The sequence below is a fragment of the Mus musculus genome, chromosome 6 (assembly GCF_000001635.26).
Source record: "Mus musculus strain C57BL/6J chromosome 6, GRCm38.p6 C57BL/6J".
Lineage (NCBI taxonomy): Eukaryota > Metazoa > Chordata > Mammalia > Rodentia > Muridae > Mus > Mus musculus.
The window spans coordinates 129315782-129341732 of NC_000072.6; the positions used below are offsets into that span (position 1 = coordinate 129315782).

Below are 25951 nucleotides of genomic sequence, written 5' to 3' on the forward strand. Positions count from 1 at the left end.
CTTTTACTTTTCATTAAGATTTCAGAACTCATTTATGGTTGAATGAGGATGTAAGCCCTGCCCTATGTGGCTGTTTCCTCTTCAGTCTCTTTTCATTTCACCACAAACGCTATGTCATTTATCAGAAGTTCAGTTAAGTTCTTTTCTTAGAAACAAGAAGTCACAAAACTGAAGGGTACTTTTGGAGGTCTTATGCATTTACATTAAAAAAATTCATTAAAAATTTAAACATATCTGAAGGAGACTATATGTAAGTCTAACCAGATAATACCCTAATACAAAATATATACAAATTCAGCCAATAATTGAATTAATTTAAGACAGTGTTGTGTTTTATAAAAAAGAAAGAAAGAGTCAGGATATGTTTAGTAGAAATGTGGTGAGGTGGAAGGGGAGGGAGGAGAGGGGGAGAGAGAGGGGGGAGGGAGAGGGAGAAGGAAAGGGAGAGGGGGAAGGAGAGGGAGAGGGAAAGGGAGAGGGAGAGGGAGGAAGGAAGGAGGAGGAAGAGGAAGAAGAAGAGGGAGAGAGAGAGAAGGAGGGGGAAGGGGAGGGAGAGGGAGGTTGTCCAGGAACATGTGGAGAGAGGGGGAAGGAGATGAGAGAGGGAGAAAGGGCAGGAAGAGAAGGAGCAGAGAGTAAGAGAATAAGAGTAGTAAGAGGGTAAGAGAGTGAGGAGGGGGCAAACAGCCCCTTTCATAGTAAGCCAGACATACTTGGCTGTTACAATTTTCAAACTGTGGGGTGGAGCCTAGAAGGAATGCTGACAGAATGAGAAAGTTTACAAGGAGTATAGTACAGGTATTAGCGACTGCTGACTGTAATCCTAGGATTACAGATGGGTTATGTAGTTCCAAACCATCTTTGACTGTATAATGAAACTCTGTTTCAACAGAAAACAAACCAAAACCAAAACCAAGTCACAAATGGTATGAGGATGGTTGGGCTTCAGAGATGGCTCAGTTACTAAAAGAACTTAACTTCCCAACACCCATGTTGCTTAGCTCATAATTACCTGCAGCTCCAGCTCCAGGGGGATTTGATGCCTTTGTCCTCTGTGGGCGCCCACACCTGTATGTGCATACTCACAAATGGTCTATATACATATACATAATCTAAAATAATAAAAATAAATCTTAGAAAATAGATTTATTCTATGTGTACCTTTCCTCTTCATGCAGGAATGTTGAATGTCGCCAAAATATTTATTGTGGTGTAAAAATGTGGCCAATGGTTTAATTTCTAACAGAATCTTCATTTCCACCTAGAACCTCCTCATAGTCACAGTTATTCCCATTTCCTTCATCATTCTTGTCTTGTGAGGACTCAAATAAGCAATTATTAGGCTCTGCTTTGCTGCACTGTGAGTTTTCTCCACCAAATTATTCCAGACTTCTGCCAATTGGCTCAAAAATTTGATCCATATTGTCAGGTATAATCATAGCAACCACTCCACTTCAAAGGAAGCTCAAGTTACATAACAGACATTGTGTGGAAAGAAGGAAGAAAAAAAGAAAATAGATGATAAAAGATAGAAAAGTAGATACATAGATAGCTGATAGATAGATAGATAGATAGATAGACAGACAGACAGACAGACAGATACATATGAAAAAACATGTAGAGGTTATCTAGCATTTTAAATAAATGCCTCAACAGACTTTGGAGGGAATGCATAATTTTGGGGATGTAGATAAGTGGTAGATCACGTGTGTAGCGTCTTCCAGATCCTGGATTCAGTCCCCAGTGCTATACCCAAAATGGGGATAAAACAATCCAGCTTCTTGGATACTTCTTTCTGAAGACTGAGAGCTCAGTCAAAGCTACAGAGAAACTAAGAATTACAGATGTAGTTATACTTTGAGTGACAATTTAGCAACTGTTTCACAAGGCAAAGGTTGTTGAGCAAAAATCGCCAGCAGTAACCATAACTGCTTTGTTTAGATGTTGACCTTGAAGGAGGCTTCCTTTAGGAATTCACAGGAAAGAAAGAAAACATCGTGCAGAGGAGGTTCCAGGTAGAGCTTAGCAGCACTTAATTGGGCAAAGTACTTAATGGTCATTATTCAGAGGCTGGCCAAGACACATGGTTTTAATCCCAGCACTAGTGAGGCAGAGTCAGGCAAGTTTTTGTGAGTTCAAGACCAACCTGATCTATACAATGAATTCCAGTGCTACAGAGTGAGACCCTGTCTCAAAGAAGCCAATAAAACTAAATACACCTAAGGACAATTAGCTTTGATACCACAAGGTTAGTATGTAACTCATTTTCTGGTCATAAATTTGATATATTTGTTTGCCTAACAGCATTTACTAATAAGGAAAAACAAATTTAAAATTTTTAGATATTTAAAATTCGCGTGTGCGAGTGTGTGTGTATGTAGACTAGAAGACAGCTTGCAGGAGTTGGCTCTTTGCTTCTACTATGTGGGTCCTAAGGACTCCTCTGGTAAGGCTTGGAGGTGAGCACCTTTAGCAGTAGAGCTAGCTCAATGGCCTCCTCAAATCTAAAATGTCTTAGTAATTTTTGGAATGGAAGATACTCTGCCAACATTTAAAAGATGAAACTTTTTGTTTCAGAGACTTTTAGTAGTTAGTAAGTGGCAATCCTGAGGTGATGACTAGATCAATGATAATTCCTAATCAATATGATAGAAATAGACATGAGTCCATAATTTTCTTTATACTTCAAGGAAACAATTAGCCTAATTACTAAAACCCTCAAGTCAAGTGAGTTAGGAACCACCACTTGTTATTGTTGTGTTCCAGGCAGTTCTACAATCCAGGTGAGGGGTTTGTAGAATTGAAGGCTTTCTGGCCTGCTGGTGCCTCCTGCTGGTTGTGTAAAGCCTGAAAGAGGGCTCTTACTTGATCCCAGATGAACATCCTGTGGGGAATGGTGAACAGGAGTCCTGCAGCACGCCCTGACACCCTTCTCATTTCCCATCAGGACACATGCATGGAATTCTATCTTCCAGCCATTGTTAACCAAGTGTATGGGAGCTGAGGAATGCCAAGAAGATGAGAACAAGACTTACAACCTGCTATTCCATACTTCATAATCTATTTTGCTACACGCATAAAAGAGATTTACTAAAATCAAACTCTGTAACATCCATTTCTTACAGTTATGTTGCTTTTAGCCATAACTTCCAATGTGTAAAAACTTTAGGTGATAACTGGGTAGATCAATACATGAATGTGTATATAGTAGTGGATCTCTCAGGAAATATGGTCTGCAGTGGTCCAATATCAGCAAGAGTGAAGCTGACCTTCTCTATCTACTCAGTGCTGATGACCATGAGAATGGTTTATATCACAGAGTGGAGGAGAGATCTCTATGATTTAGTTGTGAAAGTTACCCCACTTAGTCAGATGTGGTACCGTATGCCTAGAATCCTAGCATTTGGCAGGCTGAAGCAAGAGATTTTGTATGAGTGTTGGGGCAGCCACAGTAGGCGACCCTGTCTCAACAAAACAAAACAAAACAAAACAAACAAACAAAACAAAACAGGGCCATATATCTATATCTAACTATATATGTATTATATCTATACTTGTGATATGAATTCTTTCACAAACTATTATACATTGCACTTTAAAAAATTATACGTTACTCATACACACATAAAATACAATGTCCTTTAGTTCATAAGCCCTGTTTGCATAGAGCGCAAACAACTTAGTTAAGAGAAATTTAGTTTACTTTTCTTTATATGTGTGCATGTGCACCTGTGTGCCAGTGGGTCTCAAAGGTCAGAAAGCATCAGATCCCCTGGAGGTGGAGTTAGAGATAGCAATGGGCCACCGAATGTGAGTTCTGGGAACTAAACTCAAGTGATTTTATAGCTGAGATAACTCTCCAGCCCCCAAAGGACTTAATCTAACCAGGTATTTACATGATTTATACAGCTTTTACGTCTACAGCATTTGAACAAAGCTGGCTATTCTCCACAGAATGCAGTCTCATTTGAGGAGTTGAAGTCGGCAACAGGAAAAGTACTGAAGGAAGGCAGGTTGTGTCCTTAGGCTGTTAGTTTTGAGCCGCAGCATGATTCCTTTCAGTTTGAGAAAAGTTCAGGCAGCAGACAACAGGCCAATTATGATTTTGCCATTTTAATGTCTCTGGTTAATACTCCATGGAAAATTGTAAGATGGTAAATAATTCTGAGCTAGCTAGCAGGGTGATCTGATATGCACTTAAGAGGTCTACTCTGTGTGTTGGACTAAGCTGGGAGCGGGTGAAAATCACCCTGAAGAGAAGCATGATTTTCATCATGAAGTTCACCCCCTTCTCCCTTCTTTGCTCTGTCCCTTCATAATCTTTCCTAGCCATCATAGGCCAGTCTGATTCTTTCTAATAAGTATTTTTCTGCTTCACTGCATTTTGGTGGCAAGTTCATCACACACTGACATAAGGCATTGCTCTTGCAGTGAGTTCCAGAAAGCTCCAGTGTACAAGAAATTTGAGTATTTGAGTCCCATTGAGTCTGAAACCTTAGAGTATGCATCATTCTTGTACAGCATGTAATTTATACTCTAACAAGACCTTTATTTACCATGTTCACACATTTTATGCATCACTACACTCTACTGTCTACAGTGAATGAAAACGTGCTGGTAAAATGTGCTTTTTGTAATGAGAACAAGATTTCCATTTCTCTATTGATTGAACTTCTATACAGTGCATTAGAAGGAACATGATTTAAACTGTGGCTCTACCACTTAATGTAATGTCCGGAAAATAATGTAAACTTTAATCTGCTCAAAGAGTTAGCTAAAATACTAAGGGGTATAATAATAATTTAGTTTGTGGAAAATGTTAATATTCAAAAGAGAACTCTTTATTAGGGAACACAAACATAAAGCTAAGGTAAATATTAAACAATTGAATTTCATTTTATTTTGGCCATATCTTTGTGTGTGTGTGTGTGTGTGTGTGTGTGTGTGTGTGTGCACAAATGAATACGAACATGTCTTCATGCCTTGTAGGCCAGCAAAGGATGTCAGATACACTGGAGCTGGAGTTACAGGTAGACATGGGTCCTTGAGAAAGAGTTCTAGGAACAGAACTGTGGTCCTGTGCAAGAACACTAAGTACACTGATTTATCTCCCCTGTCCCAAGCCTTACCATTTGAGAGAATCTCTCACTGGAACAGGACCTTACTCTTTCAAGACTGGCTAGCATGCGAGTCCCAGGAACTCTGTCTCTGACTTTCCAGGGCTGGGACTATGGACTGGGGTTGCTAGGCTTGGTTTTGGTTTTGGTTTTGGTTTTTTGGTTTTTGGTTTTGGTTTTTTTTGAGACAGGGTTTCTCTGTGTAGTCCTGACTGTCCTGGAACTCCCTTTGATCAGGCTGGCCTCGAACTCAGAAATTCGCCTGCCTCTGCCTCCCAAGTGCTGGGATTAAAGGCGTGCGCCACCACGCCCAGCAGGCTTGGGGTTTTGATGTGGGTGATGGAGAATTAAACTCAGGTTCCTGTGTTTGCACGGCAAGCACTAAACTGACAGAACTATCTCTCCAGAACCTTAGTTTGGGTTTTACATAGGATTCTACTATCTAGGCTGACCTGGACCTCACCGTTTTTTTCTGCCTTAGACTCTGAAGTGTTGGGAATACAGGCATGTAACATCACTCCTTGAGATGCTTTAATTTTAAAACATAATGGGTTTATCACATTTTTCACACATGCTTCATTCTTTTACTTGAAGTAAACAATCAGTTATGCTCTGTGCATTCTAATTAGTATCTACTGGACACCGAATAATTAATGGGCACATATTTTTGGTGTTAAGATGACTTTGGAGATGATAATAGCTAACACGAAGCACCATATTTGAAGCCCTGAGCTAAGGCTGCTGTAAGCATACATCTATTAATACAGCCACCAACCCTCCCATTATAATTATTAATAGATGATAGCACACTAGGATTAAGGAAATTGAGCAACTGTCACAGAGGAATTCCTGACTGAGAATGAATGGAGGAGACAAGAATCCCCAGAGGAAACTGCTCTAGTAGAGTTTCCCACCTTGACCTCAACCAGCTTCTGTGTTTCCCAGGTTTGTTTCTATTTCAACTTCCACAATACAAACCCAGGGCATCACAACTCTTTAAGCCACTAAGTTGTCTAAATGCTGCGAGATCCTTCCCTCCCTTTGAAGATGAACAGTAGCAAGTTATCTTGGAATACCTAGAGCAACATAGGTTTTAGGGTCTCCTGGTTTTAAGTCACATGGAGTCTATTACGTTTTCTTCTTCCTTCAGAACTCTTCATCTCCTCTCCCCATAGCCCACTTTCTTGTTTACAGCCTGTACCCCTCCATGCTTGCACACACATATAAAATGTAAATGCTAAGATCACATAAGACAAAAGACCTGTGGTAGTTGAAGAGATTTTTATTTTAATGATGACCAGCGTTAATGTCTATACCTCCCTTTCTTCAAGATCATTTTGGTGTTATCCAGAATCTGAGTGAAACAGCTTTTGGAATTTAGGCTAACCTCCATGGATTCTTCAAGGTCACAAAGCTTCTTTTCTTCATGTTCCTCTCTACTTCCGGGTGCTCACGTTCTGTTCATACCGACTCATCACGAAATTTGTGTCCTTTACTCTTTCAGCAACTATGGCAACAGCAAATCCAGGTTACCTCAAGTCTTTCAGTTTGGCAGAGACCTGTGGCGAGTTGCCTGGCCCTCACTGGTGACACTGGGACTTCAGTCACAATAGTTTCTCCCCTTTTGCCTTCCTTCACAGTTCAACGTGAATCATGTATTATTTGAGGGCAAACAAAGCATTTTTTGTGCTCACCCTGTCCTGCAGCTCTTGTTTTTCTTCTGGAAGATGTCACTGAATTTTGGACAAGCAGAGGGATTTTCCTCTTTATTCTTTATGCCCTCTCGTGTGCTCCACTGAGATGGATCACTTCTGAGCAAGGCCCTTCATGGCCATAGCTTCAAATGCACCAACCTCGATGATGCAGCAGTACCACGCCAAGCTTGGTTTAATTGTTAGGCTTTGTAGTCACTATTTCAATGAAGATAACATTCATGTACATGTTTGTCAGTCAAATTAGACTTAAAGTGATGTCGATGGAAAGGAATACACATCACAGACAAAACGAGACACTGCTCTTCGTGTTCCTTTGGATGGAAGAAATCTTCAAGGGCACTGGCCTTCTCTGGTACAAATAAATTCTTTTTGATCCTCACAACTGGTACTGTCTATGCCCTTTTGATGCACGAAGGCACACTGACCATGATCTTGGATCTCATGCCTGGAAGAAAACAAAGGGATGACTTTTATGAGACCCAGCGCAGCCTTGTATAGTGAATGAATCTAAACTTTGGTGATCACGATTCAAATGTGCTCTGTGGAGAGGAACCCATGCAAACTCTTGCTGTTCTTTTGCTAGCCATCAACATTTAACCTCCAGACACAGATAGGGAGGTGCTGTGTGACTCCACTCCTCTAAAAAGCAGCATGGCCTGGGACTCTATGCTCCTAGAAAGGAAGAAAGAAAACACCATAACCATTCACAGAGGGATGAAATTCCTCTGTGTATGTTGGTAATGAAAATCAGTAAGTCAATGATTAAAACATTTAGAGGAGGTACAGGGGAGAGTATAACTGGCGTTTCCTGGAACATATTTTCATGCTTTTCAATACAGGTCTGTCATAACTTTCACGTATGAATTCAGTTGGTCACTCTGTAACCAACTCTAGTGTGAGATAGGTTTTATTTCCTTGGCAGAGTGTCAGGGTGTACACAAAGCACTATGCAGAGTTGACAGCAAAAATTTTCTAAGTTCCTACCATAGGTCACATATACAAACATGGAATGCTGCGAGTCTTGGTGAAGTTCTGAGTATAGTGTTATCAAAATGCCTTCAGTCCCTTACTTGTGGGGGCAGGGAGGGGAGGAAGGTTACCACTGGTGTACCCTTTGCTGATTTCTAAGAGACCCTCAAATTTTAGTCTTATTCTTTCCTAAAATATGCGTGTATAGTCAACTCTTCAGTGTCCTTAAGGAAGTAGTTGGAGGGACTACCAGCCACAGATACTCAGGTACACAGAAAGCAAGGCAGTGCTTGCATAGCTCCTGTCACACACTTCAGATTATCTCTTAAGTAGTTTATGTAGAATCATGTCCATGTTAGATAAATAGCAGTGATGCCGTATTGTCAGGCTACAATAAAAAGAACATAAGCCAGACATGTTCAATAGAGGCACAATCAGTTTACTCTCTGAAAGGCTTTCACTTGGGCATGGTTGAGTCCACACGTGGAACATGTAGATGGAGAGGTGTTGCACTTCTATGCCAACACATGCCCAGTGTGCCTGTGTTTCCACTAACTGCTATAGGAGTTCCATATGAGGAAGCCCTACTCCTTGATGGTGCAGAAAGTAATTGGATTTAAAAATAAAGTTTTAGAAGGACCTACTAAATAAGATGACTTTTTAAAAAAATTTTAATGCTTTGAATTTAGATTTCCTATCTGGCTTAAAATAATGTCGATTGGGTGAACACTAATCTCATATAATCTGACTGCTTTTCCTTTGCCATGTTGGGAGTAAAGCCAGGGCCCTTTGTATCCCTAGGTAAGGCCCTCACCCCAGGAACCATTGATGCTCTTTTAAGAAGAAACAACTGAGGCACTAGTATGTACACAGGCTGAGCCATAGGAAGTTGAAGTGAGATGGCAGGAACCTACATGACAAGGAGAGAGGTCAGAGGAAATAGACCCCAATGTCACCTTGGCTATGGACTTTCAGACACCCGATCTGTTGTTTATGCTGCTTGGTCTGTGTCATTTATTGGGGTGACCCTAGCAAACTAACATAGCAACTTTCACCAGGTCATAGCTTTACCTTCCAGTTTTTCTTCTTCTTCTTCTTTCCTAGTGGGATGCATAACATCTTAAGCTGTCAATATTTTCTTTCAAGAGACACCATAGGTATTATGTTTTGTATTCAAAGTTTATCTTGTGTCATATATTTTCAAAGTGGAATACTACAATTATTGGTAATATTGGGTAAGGAATATATATGTATATATGTATATGTATATATATTCCTTACCCAAAAGTGGACTAGCAATATGGGTGAGAATAAATTGGGAAGAGAGAGGTTTGATTTCTTTTTACTTAAAATTTCAGAACTTCTCTGCTTTCCCAAGCGTAAAGAATTAATTGTATCCTTAGATGTTCTGGAAATATTTAAAATCCATGCCCCCAACTTCAGAGTGATTTGAAGACTTAGGAGATTGTGTTTTTCACAGAGGAACCACAAACTTCCACATACTGAATGTCTTCTCTGTGGCAGGTGCTCACTCCATGGTATTAATATATCATACCTCTGCAGAAGAAGTTTCTCAACTGAAAGGAGATTCCATGATTATTGTATTTACATCAAATTTAGGTTGAAAAAACACAATGACTTGCAAGATATATATCTTCAGATCCTCACTCCTTACCAATAAGAAATGAAAGGAAACACACACACACACACACACACACATACACACACACACCATGTACACAGACAGTTTTACTCAGGCAAGAGCTAAACAGTAAACTGCCTAGACTTAGATCAAGTCTAGAATAAAAGGAAGACAGTGTGCAACCCACTTAAACACATAGAAACAAACACTGGAGCTCGAGGGCATACTGTCTCTAGACACCAGTTTGTCAGTATCTTCTTTTCAGCTTCTGTTGGAGGGTCTATTTAAGAAATGTACTTAAAGAAACAATAGATATATCTGTTTATAGAGGTAGAATTTTGACCACAATTTATGACTAACATTAAATAAATATGAAGGCTTACAAATTGTTGTATTTACTTCCATTTGTCCAAACCCAGATTCCTAATAAATTTTGTCTGTGCAGTCCAATCCAATATGTTTTCATCTCCTGTATTTGATTCATCAAAATTTCCTGTGACAAAACAGAATGCTATTAGGGACATCACCTGGTGGTCTTATTCTCAGTCCATGAAAAGTGACTGCCCTTGTCTGACTCTATCATGCTCTTACCACAGTTCCTATAGGGTGGGCTGAGTACCCAACTCCCTGTCTTTATATTTGCTACAGCAAAGAAAATGATTTTGTAAAAACTCAGAGAAAGAGCAGAGGGTGTCTCTGGCTACATTGCCTGACTTTGGGACCCTTTCTTTCCTTCTACTGGGCTGCCCTTGTTTAGCCTCAAGAGGAGAAGATGCTTCTAGTCTTACTGCAACTTGTTATGGCAAGGCTGGTTGATACCCATTGGCGGCCTCCCCTTTTTGGAGAAGAAAGGGAGGAAGATAGGAGAGGAAATGGGGAGGTGAGAAGAAGGAACTGGGAGGAGAAGAGAGGAGGGGAAGCTGCAATCAGGATAGTAAATAATTTCTTTTTAAAACTGACTGATGTTAGAACATAGCACTTTTGTCCTTAATGCTGAAACAGCTCCCTCTTCTGCCTGAAGCAGAAAACTCAGGTTTCTGTAATGGCTTGCCAGACCCTTGTGGTTACACTCTTTCTCACTTCTCAGCTTTAAGCAGAGTGATTGGCTATATTTTTGGTTCCTTGACTGTTCCAAGAATTTACCCACCCTAAACCTCTTTTCTAGCTGATTTATTTCCCCAAAACTCTTCATCCCTTAGGTGTTCCCTAGACTGCCTGCCTTACCTGCTTTATTTCTTTGCTCAAATGCCATCATTTCAGGGACATGTGAGCTTGTCTCCAATCTACCTTGGAGAAGTGAGAAAATGCTATGATTTGTATGAATTTTCTATCACTACTTCTACATTTCTGTCTTCCCCTCTGAGCTCCAAGTTCGCCAAAGGCAAAAGACTTGAGCTTTAACTATTCAGCATGCTAAGTAGGAAATCTAACCACTTCAGTTTTGTCGATGAACACAGCCAGAGTTGCATCATGGAGTTCGCAGGTGTCGTTGGCAGTAAGCCACGAGTTTTTATGTTGGATACGAGAGAAGCAGTTCTGACGTAGTTTGTTCCAGTCTTTAGGGCACAGCTTTACCTCGTCGTCACATGTCTTGTTTCTGGCTGTTCTTGTAACTGTAACTAAAATAAACATAAAGCATGAAGACACTGCGAGAGAAACGAGTCTGACTTTTACTGTGAAAGATTCCTCTGTATGTCACACTGATAAAAATGCATTTTACATTCACATCACGTTTCAGTCATTGGACTTTAGCCATCAAGTCCATGATGAAAGGCCAACGAATGTGGACAGCAAGAGTGAAAGAAGCACTGGAGAATTAAGATCTATGTGGAATTTAAAACTGTAGTGACCAATTTCTAGAAACATAACACTCTCTGACTATTTCTCTCATACTGTTAGAATAGTGGAATTTATTTCCTTATTCTTTTACTTCTCTTATAATTGTATATGCCACTTGAGACGTTTTCCTCCAAATGAATCCTCTATAGCTGTAATATCAAAAAATTGCTCTCTCCCAGTGACCTAACCAATATTCAATTGTTTCTCAGAAACAGCATTTCCTCAAAAGTTGAAGCTATTTCTTTGTCCTTTGTTAAAAAAGGGGAAAGCACTAAAATTTTAACATTTCCTATTAAGCTCACAGCCCTAGATAGATGAAGTTATTTATGAATAACCCCAAAAGAAACAGTGTTTAAGGCACTTTCTCCCATTCCTGGAAAAACAAATAGACAGACATATAGACAGACTTACAAGGTCTTGCTCCTGCTTAAGCTTATGAAGGGGAGACTGTTCAATTGGAAGCATTAACTAGCAATAAGGTTCTATATACCCCCCAAATATTCATGTCACTGAAATTGCTTGACAAATACCATGTCCCTAATTACCCCAAATATTAGGTTCAAATAAACGACTATCAAAGTCAAATAGTTGGTCAAAATCCAGGCTATCAGAAATCCAATTTTATCATTCATCTACTAGTTTATTTCTTCTTTCATTTATACATCCAACCACTCCCAAGTTAACCAATTACCCTGTGGCAGAGATTTGTGCTTTGGTAGCTCTTGAGATAGAAAAATAAATATAATGTGGAAAGACTTGCTTTTATGAAAGTTGCATGCCTGAAACTATACAGTTTCTCAAGAAGTGCACTCAGGTCAAGGGATAGGATGACTGCTGGATAGCAGGACAACATTCAGGGTAAAGTTAGACAAAGGCGATGCCTCGTAAAGACTTGAAGAAAGGCAGACTACGGAGGTACGTCTGCCTCCAAGGTAAGAATTTTTTTTTCCTGCCAAACAGATGATGCAGAGGCCTTGATTGCTCACCAGACAATGAAGATGCACATGTTCTACACACCAAGTGAAGGACCGAGTGGCACAGGTCATCAGAAGTCCAGGGTGACTGGGTGCAATAAGGACAGGCTAACTATTCATTACATATTGCTCTAGGTGAGTACAAAACTATATGACATTTCCATCAGATCTGATAATTCTTCTGACTTGTTAAAAATAAACTCTGTCCATACATAAAGGTGCCATTAGCCATATGTGATGATTGAACCTTGAAATGTGGCCAATTCAAATTCAATTCACTTTTATTATGTAGAAATAATGCAAAACTCTCATTAATAAAACCACTGGCGACTGCTTTAAGAGATCAAGGGTAGAAGAGAGACATCAGAGAATAAAAGGTGATCCAGTCCTGTTAACTGGAGGGAGAATGGAAAGAGTTCACATCTGCCTCAGGGCAAGAATGGGCATAATTTACTAATTATATTTGGAAAGTCAAAAGGAGGTAAAAGAAAGTAAGTTTTTGACTTTGAAGTTGGAAGAATATACTCACTGTTCCCTGAGACAAGGAAGATCCCGGATGAAGGATGTGAGAGAAGAGAGACCATTGAGCAGTTCAGACACTGAGGCTGCAGCTCAGTTAATACACTATTTGCAATTAAAGTGTGGCAACCTAAGCTAAATCTCTAGAATTCACAGAAAAAGTTGGATATGGTGAAACTCTCTTATAATTCCAGCAGTGGAAACGCAGGTCCCTGGCAGGCACTGGAACACAGGAACTACTGAGGGTCCTTTTCTCAAAAAATAAAACAAAAAACAAGGTGGATGAGTCCTGACTCCTGAAGAAGAAAGACATCCAAGGTTGACTTCTGGATTCTACTGTGATACATTCTCTCTCTCTCTCTCTCTCTCTCTCTCTCTCTCTCTCTCTCTCTCTCTCTCTCTCTATAACACACACACACACACACACACACACACACACACACACACACACACACAGATTTCACAGAATGACCATGATTTAGTTTGAAATATTTATTAGTTAATAAAAGTGGCTAGATTGGTTTAAAATGATTAAATTCAAGGAAGTGTCCAAGATTGGAGACATATTTATGTGATAAAGGTCCAAGACTAGTTCAGAAGACTGAGTGTCCAACAATGCTTCAAAGATTGGATACATGAAGAGACATGTTCAAACACTGAGGCCAGCAAGAGTGGAGGGAAAAGAAGAAATGAACAAAGGAAATAAAGCCAGTGGTGATGTAGGCAGGAGACAAACAGTTGGAGTGTATGGGCTTGAAGGCCAAAATGGAATTACTTTTCAGGAGGAGGTATAAAATGAGATTGAAGATCTGCAGTTGCAGGGAGTTGATGTAGCCACCTGTTCTACTGAGGTCACCAGCTCACAGCTCTCTTTCTCATGCATCAGGGTCACATAGTTTCTACTCTTCCTTGATGTTCTCTGAATTTGGATGGGGAAGGATAGTACAGATGACTCATTCAAAGCTGAGGGCTCACAGTTATTTATACTTGCTAGATTGGCCAGTGATCTGTGGCTAGATCCACCACTACCTGCCTTGAAGAGACTTTTATCAATAGCAAACCAGTAGAAATTTCAGCATGAATGGGGAGGCCCTCCCTTGCAAGCCCCATCCTTGTTGGACTGACAGCAGATCCTTGCAGAGGGAGGAAATGACTCTCCTTTGTAGACATGGTTACAAATGCTAGAGGGTTAACAACAGCAGAATGAAGGGTGAGAACTTGGGAGGGAGCCATTGCGGATGGTACAGGGGAGATGGAAACGATCTAAATATATTGTATAATAGTATGAGATTTTTAAAGAGAAAAATATTTTTTTAAAAAATGAATGTGGTTCATCAAATAAGATGAAGGGAGTGATGGCAACGCTGGAGAATTTGCTAAATTTGACTACAGGTTTCATGAGAAAAGCTGAAGCAGAAACCTGATCAGAGTGGATTCAATATTAGAGAGGCCAGGTCCTGGGGTGTTGCTTCAAGGTAGAGCTTAGCATACACAAGGCCCTGGGTCCAGCTCCAAACACCAATTGTCCTCATGGAAAACTAAACCAAACCCAATAAAAACCAAGTACTTTGAGCTGGAGATGTAATCTAATGGCAGGCCATATGCTTAGACTACATGACAGCCCAGAAAGAAAAGGAAGGATGGATGGAGAGGAGGAAGGCAGACTGGCAGGGAGGGGAGAGAGAAGATAAGCAAAGAACACATTTCAAGGTTTCTGAATTAAGCAGTAACCATAAACACTATGCAAAGGAAGAGTAGGGGCTAATGAACTAAGTTATGATCTACTGTGCTGCTGATGAAGATGCTGCAGTGGAGTGTGAACAGCAATGGCCTATGAGAGAGGAGAGCCTGATGACAGAGTAAGAGGATATAGGATCTTCAGTAGAACCTGAACACTTCACTGTCTGGAGAGTCCGTGTGGTGGTAACGGTGGGTGGGCTCGTCTCCCACCCATTGCTTCTATTAGAGTAAAGCTGGAATCAGGGTTCCATGCACCTGTGGCCCTGAGTTAACAAATGCAGCTTAGCATACCCCACTTTGCTTGCCCCTCCCCACCACCACTATAGCTGACACAATTTTGACACAAATATGGTGCCTTACAAGATCTTACCGTTGACCACATACACCCAGCTCTTCATAAAGCTTTATTTGATCACCCTGACTCAGAACCCTCCTTCCTCCTGCTTCAAATAGAATGAATTTATGCATAGCAAGTCCTCTAGAAACAAATCTAATCTATTTTTTTTTTCAGGAAAATATCCCAGCTGGTACTCTGTTTAAATGTAATACATATTTATCAATAGACTAATCTAGGAGGTAAAGCAGGTGGAGGGGTCAGGCTGAATAGCCAATACCACTATCAAGTGTTTTTAGTAGAAATTGATCACTTACATTTTCTAGGAAAACTGAAAAACCCCCAAAGAAGAACAGCAACAGCACCTCCTAGCAGGGTCCAAAGGGTCAGCACTTTCTTCGCATCTGTACATAAAGCAAGCAGACAGGTCACTACCAGAGAAAAATAACAAGCAAACAAAACCTCCATTAAAAAAGCCATAATCTCTGTATCCTATACACAACTCAGCCATTGATCTATTAGGAAAAGGGAAAAGGCACTCAGGTGTGACTTTGGCTTTTGTCTGTACAGTACTTTGTCACTTCCAAGAGCTGGGCAAAACACTCTCCAGCAAAGCTTGAAGAACAAAAACACAGTCCCCCACCTTTTGTGGCTTTGGGGGGGGGGCGCGGGTGGGTGGGTTTGGTTTGGTTTGGTTTTAATAAAATGTCTTCTGTTGTGAGGAGGGTGGAGCGGGAGTGTATCATCTTCACTTTTAGTCTTGAGCCTTTGTTGATGATGGCCACTTTTTCTTAAAGTTCACCTCTGCCTCACAGGCAGAGGCTACCAGTCTTAGCTTTCAATGAAACCCAGTCATCTCCTTACCGAACATTAACCTGTGATGCCTGCGTTCATGGCTTGTCTGAGGTAGTCTGGGTGAAGTGTCGGTCTGCATAGAAATGGTGCTCCAGTGACTACAGAGATTGAGAAAATTCTTAAGCGGAAAGGAGAACTGATAGTTGTATCCGTTGTCTTCAAAGCTCTAGACTCGGAGGGCTGAGTTTCTTTGGAATCAAGACTAGAGCAAGATTGATAGATGGGAGAGATAGCACCACTCCAGCGTGATGGTTCTGCATGATGGGCCACAAGACATCTCACTGGCCCTGTCCTCTAACGGTAGCACGCTCCAACGGGTGTCTCGCTAGCTGCCCTGATTGGCTGCTGGTCGCCATGGGGAAGCCTGATTAGCATCCTCTCCCTTCAGCTATCCAGTCAAGACTTCCCCTTCCCTGGTCTTTGTATAGTGTCTCCCGTGTAAACTATCTGATAAAGCCCGTGTAACTTTAGAGTTGTTTGAACTAACTGTAAATCACACTTATCCTTTCTTGATCTTTGAGCCCCACATCCAGTTTTACTTTGCTTTTAATCGCTTTCTCTTTACTTCCAACGGTCCGGTGAATTGTATTGTGAAACTTGGCAAAGTAAACTCATGGTAAATTAAGGTTTGTTTCCTACACAGGTACTATCCTCTTTGCAGAAGCTCAGAATGATGTATTCCTACAGAAGCTGGAATCATGCCTACAGATTCCCGTAATTGAAGAAGGAATTATACTTTTTTGTTATCTTTAATTTCCCCCAAACACTGAAACCATTCTTCATCTTGTATTGGGGAATTGAAAGATCGGATTAAGGAATATTTAAATTCCATTGTAATTCAAACATAAGAAACATCAGCATGCCCATATTTTATATGTGGTGCCACACATCTGTAAAATCTGATATAAGAAGATTGTTAACTGTCTAAGTTTGCTTTTCTGTTGCTGTGATAAAACCTTCTCACCAAAAGCTACTCAGGGGAGAAAGGGAGAAACCCATCAGAGTGGCTGCTTCTGCTCTGTTTCCAGCAGGGAACTGAGCCAAAGGCAGGGTTTATGCAGTGTTTCTTGTGGAGCAGAGTTTTTTCCAAGGTCAAGATTTTGGTGGGATTTCAAGTCCTGAGATTGGGGAGTGGGGTGGAGGGAGCAGGGATTGATTTTTTTTTTTTATTATCACCAATTGGTGAGTTTCTGTGGCAAGCTGAGAATTGGTGGGATTCTGTGTTTTTTGCCTTGGTCTTGGGGTCTGGTCAGGATCAGGGTCTTTCTTTAGCCCCTTTACCACACAGAGATGGTTGCTGGAAAACCCTCAGAAGCACAAGGGTAAGCAGAAGGGCCCCTGCACAGTGCAGGTACATGCCTTTGGTGAAATGCTCACCTCTGAAACATGAGGGCCAGAGTTTGATCCTCAGAACCCAAGTAAATAAAGCTAGGTGTGGTATCATGATGCTTTCATAATGTCAATACTAGGGAGGTGCAGGTCTTTGGGGGTAAGCGTTTCTACTCGGATGGGAGGGTATCCTGGGACTCAGAAGCCCAGGAACCAATAAAGCTCTAAAGGGAGAAGGTGTCCCAGTGAAAGGGCATCGGGAGTCATGAGGGCTCAGGAATGACAAAGGTCTGAGGTGGGACAGTGTCCTAATGGAAGGGCATCTTGAGTCAAGGGAACTCAAGAACCTGACAGCTCAGGGTCCTTCATGCTGTGGCTGGCCTATCCAGGGCTTGTAATGCCAAGTCCTTTGTGAGCACGACTGAGAGTTACTGCTAGTGAGTCTTCCTTCACCGCAATCTCACAACTGTCATTTTCTGTTGGAAAAGTGAAAATAGGAGAGAATTAAAAATATATATTAACCTTATAAATAACTTTCAAAAGTAAAATGATGTCTTCTAAACGGTTTTGCTCTTTTATCTAATAAGGAAATGTTCCATGATTACTCTAAACATATTATTTTAAGTCTTTATGTCACTCATCTTTTGTGCCATACTCCTTTCATCTGGCTCGTGTTTTCCTACAGTCAGATTTTGAAATGAATTATTTCAGAATGAATATTTCAATGTTTTACACACCAATTAGAGACAGCTTGTTTTTGATAGTTAAGAGTGTGTGATATTTAGATTCCAGTTCCTTGGAGGTGAATTAATTAAAAGTACATGATGTTATATAATGCTTGAACAGGGTCTGCAATGGCTTGTGGCAATATTGGAACTTGGTCTGGAGTAAAGTCTGTTGCCTGGCAACGTCCCCTTTACTGTCCTGGCATCAGAGGCAATTTCACAGTTGGTGCATTTTTCCCCATCACATCTCTAGGGGCTTCGGGGGCGTTGGCGTGGGGCAGAGACGATTACAGCTGGACCGAGTGTTCTGTTGTATAAAGGATGCACGTGCTTTTCCTTTGCTCTGAGGTTTCTTTTAATAGCAATCGTACTTGGCAGAAACATGGCTACTGGGGTTGTTACTTCCTTCAACACTGTGGTTTAGACCTCAAACGCCTGTGTTGACGCCTCAGGTCCACATGGTGGCACTCGTGGGAGGCAGTGGAATACATCAGAGGCAGAGGAAGGAGCTGGTGGTGTCCTTGGACTACAGACTTCTGTCTTTTCCTCTTTCCCTTTTCTGCTTGGCCTTTGCAGTGGGTGACTCTGCTTTACCGTAACACTATTGTGAATAAAGCAGTGCCTAATCCTCACATCCGAACTATGCTGCTGCCATCCAGCCATGATCTGAAACCCCCAACGCCCACGAGGGCCCGCCTCGAGCAAAAAGAAATGCTTTTTCTTTTGTTCTGGATCAGGTCCCTTTGTTCATGCTGAATCAAGAGGGGTCAAGAAACAGCTTCTCCTGTGTTGCTCATTCTGGGATTCTAGGTATCAAAGGTTTGCAGGCTGGACTGATGGACTCAGAGGCTTAGGTAGCTCCAAGCCCTGTGAAGATGCTCCAGGGCTTAGGATCCAGAGGCATGCAGTCTTATTGTCTGGCACATCTGTTGTCCATAGTTGGGCACTCAACAGCTAGTGAACTCTTTGACTCTAAGCAGCAGTAGGTGATGGCTACAGGTGGCAGCATGTAGCAGCTGCTAGTTTCATAGCTCAGGCCACAGGTGTTGAGCCCTTCCATAGCTAGTGTTATAGTTTCTGGACCTAAGGTATCAGGGCCTTTGACCTGTAAGGAGTGGCAGCATTGGCAGTGATTGAAGAGAGGTTGGAGTGTTGCAGGTCCAGAGGCAAATCATCTTGGAATATGTTAGCCCCTTAAATAGCCACTTATTATACACTACTGCATATACCCTGACATCACATGACTATCACATAAAGCCTTTGGGAGTGTACTAAATGATCACTAACTTGTATTGACTCCAAACTGAGAAAGTCTTTAGCCATCATCTGAGGTCTTTAGAGAGTTCTCTGCCTTGCTGCAACCCATCTACCTAATATTCCCACCAATGTATTAGAAAAGTTTGTTGTTGTTGTTCTGTTACTTATAAAAAATTCACGAGATCATTGCAACATTGAAATACAGAATTTGAGAGCAAGCACAGAAAATAGAGTTTAGGTCCATTTTCAATAGTAAAGGTCCCTCCAACTCTGCTAGGAGAAACTGCACTGTATGGCAGATTCATGTTTTGGAAATTTGCCTTTGCTGAGGACCTGCCTGAGACTTGCTAGAGACCAGGTTAAGCTCCAAGTCTCCTTACTTCTTTAAGATGTAGACCTACCACCTTATTCTGGAGAAAGTCAAACCTTTGAAAACACAGATCTGAGATTATTGATTACTGGATACCATGAATGAAAAAAAAATTAAATCAACAGTCTACCTCACAAGTGGTAGGTCTAAATGAAAGCTAAAGAACTCTGGTGTTAAAAATTGGTCTTTAAGCACTCGGGAGGCAGAGGCAGGCGGATTTCTGAGTTTGAGGCCAGCCTGGTCTACAGAGTGAGTTCCAGAACAGCCAGGGCTACACAGAGAAACCCTATCTCAAAAAACCAAAACTATATATATATATATATATATATATGTATATGTGTGTGTGTGTATATATATATATATATATATATATATATATATATATATATATATATATATATAGACTTTATGCATGTCTATGTCATACAAAGAGCATGTATGTGCTGTCAGTACTTATGCTTCTTGTGATTGGCTTGGCATGACACTGGCTTGCAGGTGAGTGCTAACATGAACTGAGTTGTTCCATTAGTCCACATTCGTTTAGTTCATAGTAAAACTAGAATTTTAAAAGAATAATAGAAGCAGAAGGAGAGAAAACAAAATGGCTCAAACAGCCCCAAACAGTTAGACTTGGCTACCCATATGAGAACATCAAATGAAAGAGTAGATAGAGTAGTGGTACGGGACAGTAAGAGGGTTTTTGATCAATACTGATATGCTGGTGAGTAAACAGAAGCATCTGAGAAGTTTTGGGGAGGGCAGAGTGGATCCTGGAAGAGTTAGGGGCAAGAGCAGGTGGTGAATAAGACCAAAATACATTGTGTGCATGTATGAAACTCTCAAAGAGTTGATAAAAATATTACAATAAAAAGGAACCACCAAGGAAGAGTGAGATCTAAAAGTTAGAATATAAATGTAATTTTGCTAAAGAAGGCTGGAGGAAGAAGAAATATTCGTAAATGAGAAAGAATTTCATACAACAAATCGATTTTTTTTGGTTTGTTTTGGTTTTTTTTCGAGACAGGGTTTTTCTGTGTAGCCCTGGCTGTCCTGGAACCCACTTGTAGATCATGCTGGCCTCGAACTCAGAAATACCCCTGCCTCTGCCTCCCGAGTGCTGGGATTAAAGGCGTGCACCACCACGCCTGGCTTAATAAATTGAATTCTTTATTCAACACTAAAGATTGTTTCAACCCCTCATGCCTCTGCACCTGCCACAAGTGGGAGAGCTGGTCCTGGGGTCATGAGCATGGGAGAACTGGTCCTGCCCCTCATCTGCTGCAGCACTTGGGAGAGCAGGGTCCTGACTCTTATCTGGATAGCACAGTAGAGCTGTCCTTGGTTGTTGGGGTTGCAGGTGAGCTGACCACGAGGGTGTGAGTGCAGGACAGCTGGTTCTGCCACTTGTCTGCTGAGCAGTAGCATGGGTAAGGGCAAGATGCCCCTCCTGGTTTTGCCCCTTATCACCTGAAGCAGTGGGAAGATCTGGCCCTGAGGTTATGAGAACAGGAGGGTTGGTCCTGCCTCTCATAGGCTACTCAGGAGAGCGGGACCTTTACCTGACCTGGGCAGCACAATAGAGCTGAGCCTGCTGGAATGGGAGCAGATAAGCTGGCCCAGAGAGCATAAGAGCAGGATACCTGACTCTGGATCTTGCAGGCTGCAGCATTGGAAGAGCTAGCCAAGGCAGTGCTGGAGAGCTTGCCCTAGTGGTGTGGGTGCAGCAGAGCTGGTGGGCTGATCAAATCAGGTACCACCCAGGCCCAGACCCAGGGCTTTGAGTTTGCCCATCCCAACATCTACCCCACTGATGAACTGCTGGAGTTCACGAAGGGGCTAGTCCTGCAGATTCGAAACTGCAGGACCTCCATGACACAAGGAAACAACGTGATATCAGAGAGGAGTCCTGGTGAGGAGCCAGTATTGATAGTGTAGCAGAAGCCAGGGGCCTCGAACCAGACCAATGACTCATTGCAATGAACATATGCAAGCAAAGAAATGTGGACAAAAGGTATACGTGGCACTCACTGTGACACACTGCAGCTTCCACAAGATATTTTTTCTTTTTGAGGTGATGTTGCAAGGGTAGAGGGTGGGTACAAAGGGACAGGGAGATGAATGGGGTTGGGGTGCATGGTGTGAACGTCACAAAGCAATAAAACGTTAAACTAAAAAAAAGATTGTTTAAAAATATAGACAAAGGGGAACAAAATTAAAAGGTTAAAATATATTGTAAAAGGTTATGAGAATTAAAACTTACAGAAAGATAATATGGATATAACTAAATTAATAATAATTAGAGATCATTAAAATTATTATGGTCAAAATCCAACATCCTGAAATAAAATTGGTGCTATCTCTGTTTATATTATGGAAGTTCTGAATTGTTGCTCTGGTCTTAAAAGTGTTTACCAAAAACTTGGCTTAGAGAAATGAGGGCTTATCTTTTATCCTTTTAATGAACAGAACATTGAAGCCTGTGGCTAGATTTTTATCCAAATGCTATTTTTTTAAACGTTTTCCCACTGGTTAGAACCTTTATTTGGACCGTTGGTAAATAGGCACGAGGCCTGTCTATTGAAGAATGATGCATATTATTACAACAAACATAAATATGATAACTTAAAATTTGAAATATTTTATACTTACTGCAGTCAACACTTGAGAAATACAGAATGCTAGTTGATTTTTTTCAATTTTAAAGGAACACCACAGCCAGAACACCCTTCAATCTAGGGGTGAGAACTCTTGAGTAATCGACCTAGGGGTGAGGACTCTTGAGTAATTCTAAACAGCTCTTGTGCTGCAAACCCTTAGGTTTCCTCTTAGGTTCACAGGCCCACCTTAAACTTGTGCAAACTTGGGAGATGCTGGCAGGGGCTCACCATCAACTGCATCAGCAAATTGAGTACTTCAAGAAGATCAGCATTTTTAAATTGATTTAGATGCTTTAAAAGTGTCCAAGATATTTGGAATTTTGTTTGGTAAATTCCCAAATGATGAAAACAATACTAATTTTAATTTTAGTAAAGCTACAGATGAGGATCATTTATCACATCTTGTCTTGGCTATTTACTTTCTACCTTACTAGAACTAAAATTTCATGTTTAAGAAGGTTCAAATAAGCCGGGCAGTGGTGGCGTGTGCCTTTAATCCCAGCACTTGGGAGGCAGAGGCAGGTGGATTTCTGAGTTCAAGGCCAGCCTGGTCTACAAAGTGAGTTCCAGAAGAGCCAGGGCCAAACAGAGAAACCCTGTCTCGAAAAAACAAAAACAAAAACAACAACAACAACAAAAACAGAAGGTTCAGATATTTTTCACTATCTTGTAATTTTTCCTGTTATAATTTTGTGATTATTGAATATAATTTGAGTTAAAAGTCTAGCTTTTAAATTTGCAAAACTTATTGTAAATTAAAAAAAATACATTTTAGGGGTACTTACGTTCGAAATCCGTACTTATAGAGTTTAAATCAAACATTTCAGTGCTAAGGAAAAGAAAATAATATTAACTGCTTCAACTAATAGAATTGTTACATTTCTACTGATTTTTAAAATATTGAGATGTAGCAAATTAAAAACTCTTAAGTCCCCTCTAACATAGTGGGATTTCTAGTTACCTTAAAGTAACTTTTCATTCCATTTACTCTTGTTAAAAATACTCCAAGGTCTGGGTTAGCCATTCTCATCCAAATTATATGAAAGAAGTTTCTAACAGTAAAAACATTAATGGTGGTTTGGAAACAATGTTTCTTGGTTAAATGGATGCTTCAGGATGCACAGTTAGCTGGGATTAAGTTAATTAAACAATATTTATATTTTGTTAGTAGGGCAGGAAAGGATCATATTTTAATGATTTTTACTTCAGTCCCATTTTCTTTTCTGAATATAAAAACTTAATTTGAAGAATCAGTCTGGAAGGCTGGAGAGATGGTTTAGTAGTTAATAACACTTGTTGCTCTTCCAGAGGACCCAGGTTCAATTCCCAGCATCTACATGGCAGCTCACAACTGTCTGTAACTCTTGTACCAGGGGATACTACACACTCATATAGACATACATGCAGGAAAATAAATTTGTGTAACTCCTTTGTAAATATATAATATTTGGCCCATCTTTTATGATTTCTATGATATATATGGTGGTGGATTTAATGTCTGTTTACATTTTCCAGTTTGCTATAGATATTTTCACTGTATTTTGTTTTGCTGCAGTCGAATTTGTTCATCTTTAATGACTTTTTTTTTCCATTTTTTTATTAGGTATTTCGCTCATTTACATTTGCAATGCTATACCAAAAGTCCCCCATAGCCACCCACCCCCTCTCCCCTACCCACCCACTCCCCTTTTATGGCCCTGGCGTTCCCCTGTACTGGGGCATATAAAGTTTGCGTGTCCAATGGACCTCTCTTTCGAGTGATGGCCGACTAGGCCATCTTTTGATGCATATGCAGCTAGAGTCAAGAGCTCCGGGGTACTGGTTAGTTCATAATGTTGTTCCACCTATAGGGTTGCAGATCCCTTTAGCTTCTTTGGTACTTTCTCTAGCTCCTTCATTGGGGGCCATGTGATCCATCCAATAGCCGACTGTGAGCATCCACTTCTATGTTTGCTAGGCCCAGGCATACTCTGACAAGAGACAGCTATATCAGGGTCCTTTCAGCATAATCTTGCTAGTGTATGCAATGGTGTCAGCATTTGGAAGCTGATTATGGGATGAATCCCCGGATATGCTAGTGTCTACATGGTCCATCCTTTTATCTCAGCTCCAAACTTTGTCTCTGTAACTCCTTCCAAGGGTGTTTTGTTCCCACTTCTAAGGAGGGGCATAGTGTTCACACTTCAGTCTTCATTTTTCTTGAGTTTCATGTGTTTAGGAAATTGTATCTTATATCTTGGGTATCTTAGGTTTTGGGCTAATATCCACTTATCAGTGAGTACATATTGTGTGAGTTCCTTTGTGAATGTGTTACCTCACTCAGGATGATGCCCTCCAGGTCCATCCATTTGGCTAGGAATTTCATAAATTCATTCTTTTTAATAGCTGAGTAGTACTCCATTGTGTAGATGTACCACATTTTCTGTATCCATTCCTCTGTTGAGGGGCATCTGGGTTCCTTCCAGCTTCTGGCTATTATAAATAAGGCTGCTATGAACATAGTGGAGCATGTGTCCTTCTTACCAGTTGGGGCATCTTCTGGATATATGCCCAGGAGAGGTATTGCTGGATCCTCCGGTAGTACTATATCCAGTTTTCTGAGGAACCGCCAGACTGATTTCCAGAGTGGTTGTACAAGCCTGCAATCCCACCAACAATGGAGGAGTGTTCCTCTTTCTCCACATCCACGCCAGCATCTGCTGTCACCTGAATTTTTGATCTTAGCCATTCTGACTGGTGTGAGGTGGAATCTCAGGGTTGTTTTGATTTGCATTTCCCTGATGATTAAGGATGTTGAGCATTTTTTCAGGTGCTTCTCTGCCATTCGGTATTCCTCAGGTGAGAATTCTTTGTTCAGTTCTGAGCCCCATTTTTTAATGGGGTTATTTGATTTTCTGAAGTCCACCTTCTTGAGTTCTTTATATATGTTGGATATTAGTCCCCTATCTGATTTAGGATAGGTAAAGATCCTTTCCCAATCTGTTGGTGGTCTTTTTGTCTTATTGACGGTGTCTTTAATGACTTTTATATTTGTCTGAGAAAACTTTCTTTAATCAGAGATTATGAGTCCACACTCATGAATTCTACTGTAAAGGGGATGCTTCTATTCTTTCTATAGAAATACTTGATCCTCTCCAGGAAGAAGGAAAGGCTAACATTTTCCCCTCATGAGAGGATACGTGCCTGAATAAAGCAGCTGGGCTCTGCTCACATCTCAGCTCTTCATCTGCCATGACATCTGCATGACATTGATTGAGGACTTATCCGGTTGTAACTCACTTACAGGCCTATAAATCAATGTGATAATAAGAACACCTGCCTTTAAGGCTTGTATACAGGAAACCAGCACTTACAAAGTAGTTAGAAGGAAATAAACCATAAATATTTAACACTTTTGGTATGTGTGTGCATACATTCATGTATGTGGAGATAATTGTGCACTTTCATATACACACATACAGGGGTGTGTGTAAACATGCAACTGGAATTACCTTGTTTTACGAGACAGCATCTCTTACTGTGATCTGGTGCTTGGTGGTCACTAAGCTGGCTGAACAATGAGGCCCAGGGATCCTTTCACCTTTCTTTCCCCAATTTTATGATTGCATGTTTGACTTCCATGCCTTGTTTCTGATGTGGGTGAAGGGGATTTAACTCAGGTCCTCATGCTTACACAACAAACATTTTGTGTATGAGCCATTTCCTTGGGTACTGGGTCCTTTAAATTTTGCTTGTGACCTTTTTATGTTTATATTTCATACAGATTTTGATAGTCCTTTTAGCATTTTTTTTAAAATTTAAAGCTAGTCATTGTACATCCTTGTGGGGTGCATTGTGATGCTTCAGTCCAGTACCGCAAGGGTGAGCTCAAGATATTAGGCTACTCCTGATGGCAAACATGTTATTTCT

At 40.8% G+C, this 25951-nt stretch overlaps 1 protein-coding gene across 4 annotated transcripts; it reads right to left on the bottom strand.

Annotated features, from left to right (window-relative positions):
• Positions 1 to 6383: 6383 nt before the first annotated feature.
• Clec2m (C-type lectin domain family 2, member m) lies at positions 6384 to 16026 on the bottom strand. 4 transcript variants are annotated; one of them, XM_006506353.4, is made up of 5 exons: positions 15714 to 16026; positions 15167 to 15253; positions 10875 to 11062; positions 9827 to 9936; positions 6384 to 7504 (listed from the first exon to the last, which is right to left on the bottom strand). In XM_006506353.4, the coding sequence occupies exons 1-5, from the start codon at positions 15781 to 15783 to the stop codon at positions 7426 to 7428; spliced, it is 534 nt and encodes a 177-aa protein (XP_006506416.1). In that variant the 5' UTR covers positions 15784 to 16026; the 3' UTR covers positions 6384 to 7425. The 4 variants fall into 4 exon arrangements, with proteins under 4 accessions (XP_006506416.1, XP_006506417.1, XP_006506418.1 ...); XM_006506354.4 differs by having other exon boundaries at positions 6384 to 7277; positions 9843 to 9936; positions 15714 to 16025; XM_006506355.4 differs by having other exon boundaries at positions 9843 to 9936; positions 15714 to 16025.
• Positions 16027 to 25951: the final 9925 nt, after the last annotated feature.

What these genes read in the sequence shown, in the direction of transcription:
- Clec2m (NM_199034.4), bottom strand. Translation starts at nt 15,783, where the DNA reads ATGCAGACCGACACTTCACCCAGACTACCTCAGACAAGCCATGAACGC. An exon ending in TCATCGACAAAACTGAAGTG is followed by an intron (nt 9,937 to 10,874) that starts GTTAGATTTCCT and finishes GTTTTGTCACAG; the next exon opens with GAAATTTTGATGAATCAAAT. An exon ending in GGAAGTAAATACAACAATTT is followed by an intron (nt 7,278 to 9,826) that starts GTAAGCCTTCAT and finishes GTTTTCTTCCAG; the next exon opens with GCATGAGATCCAAGATCATG.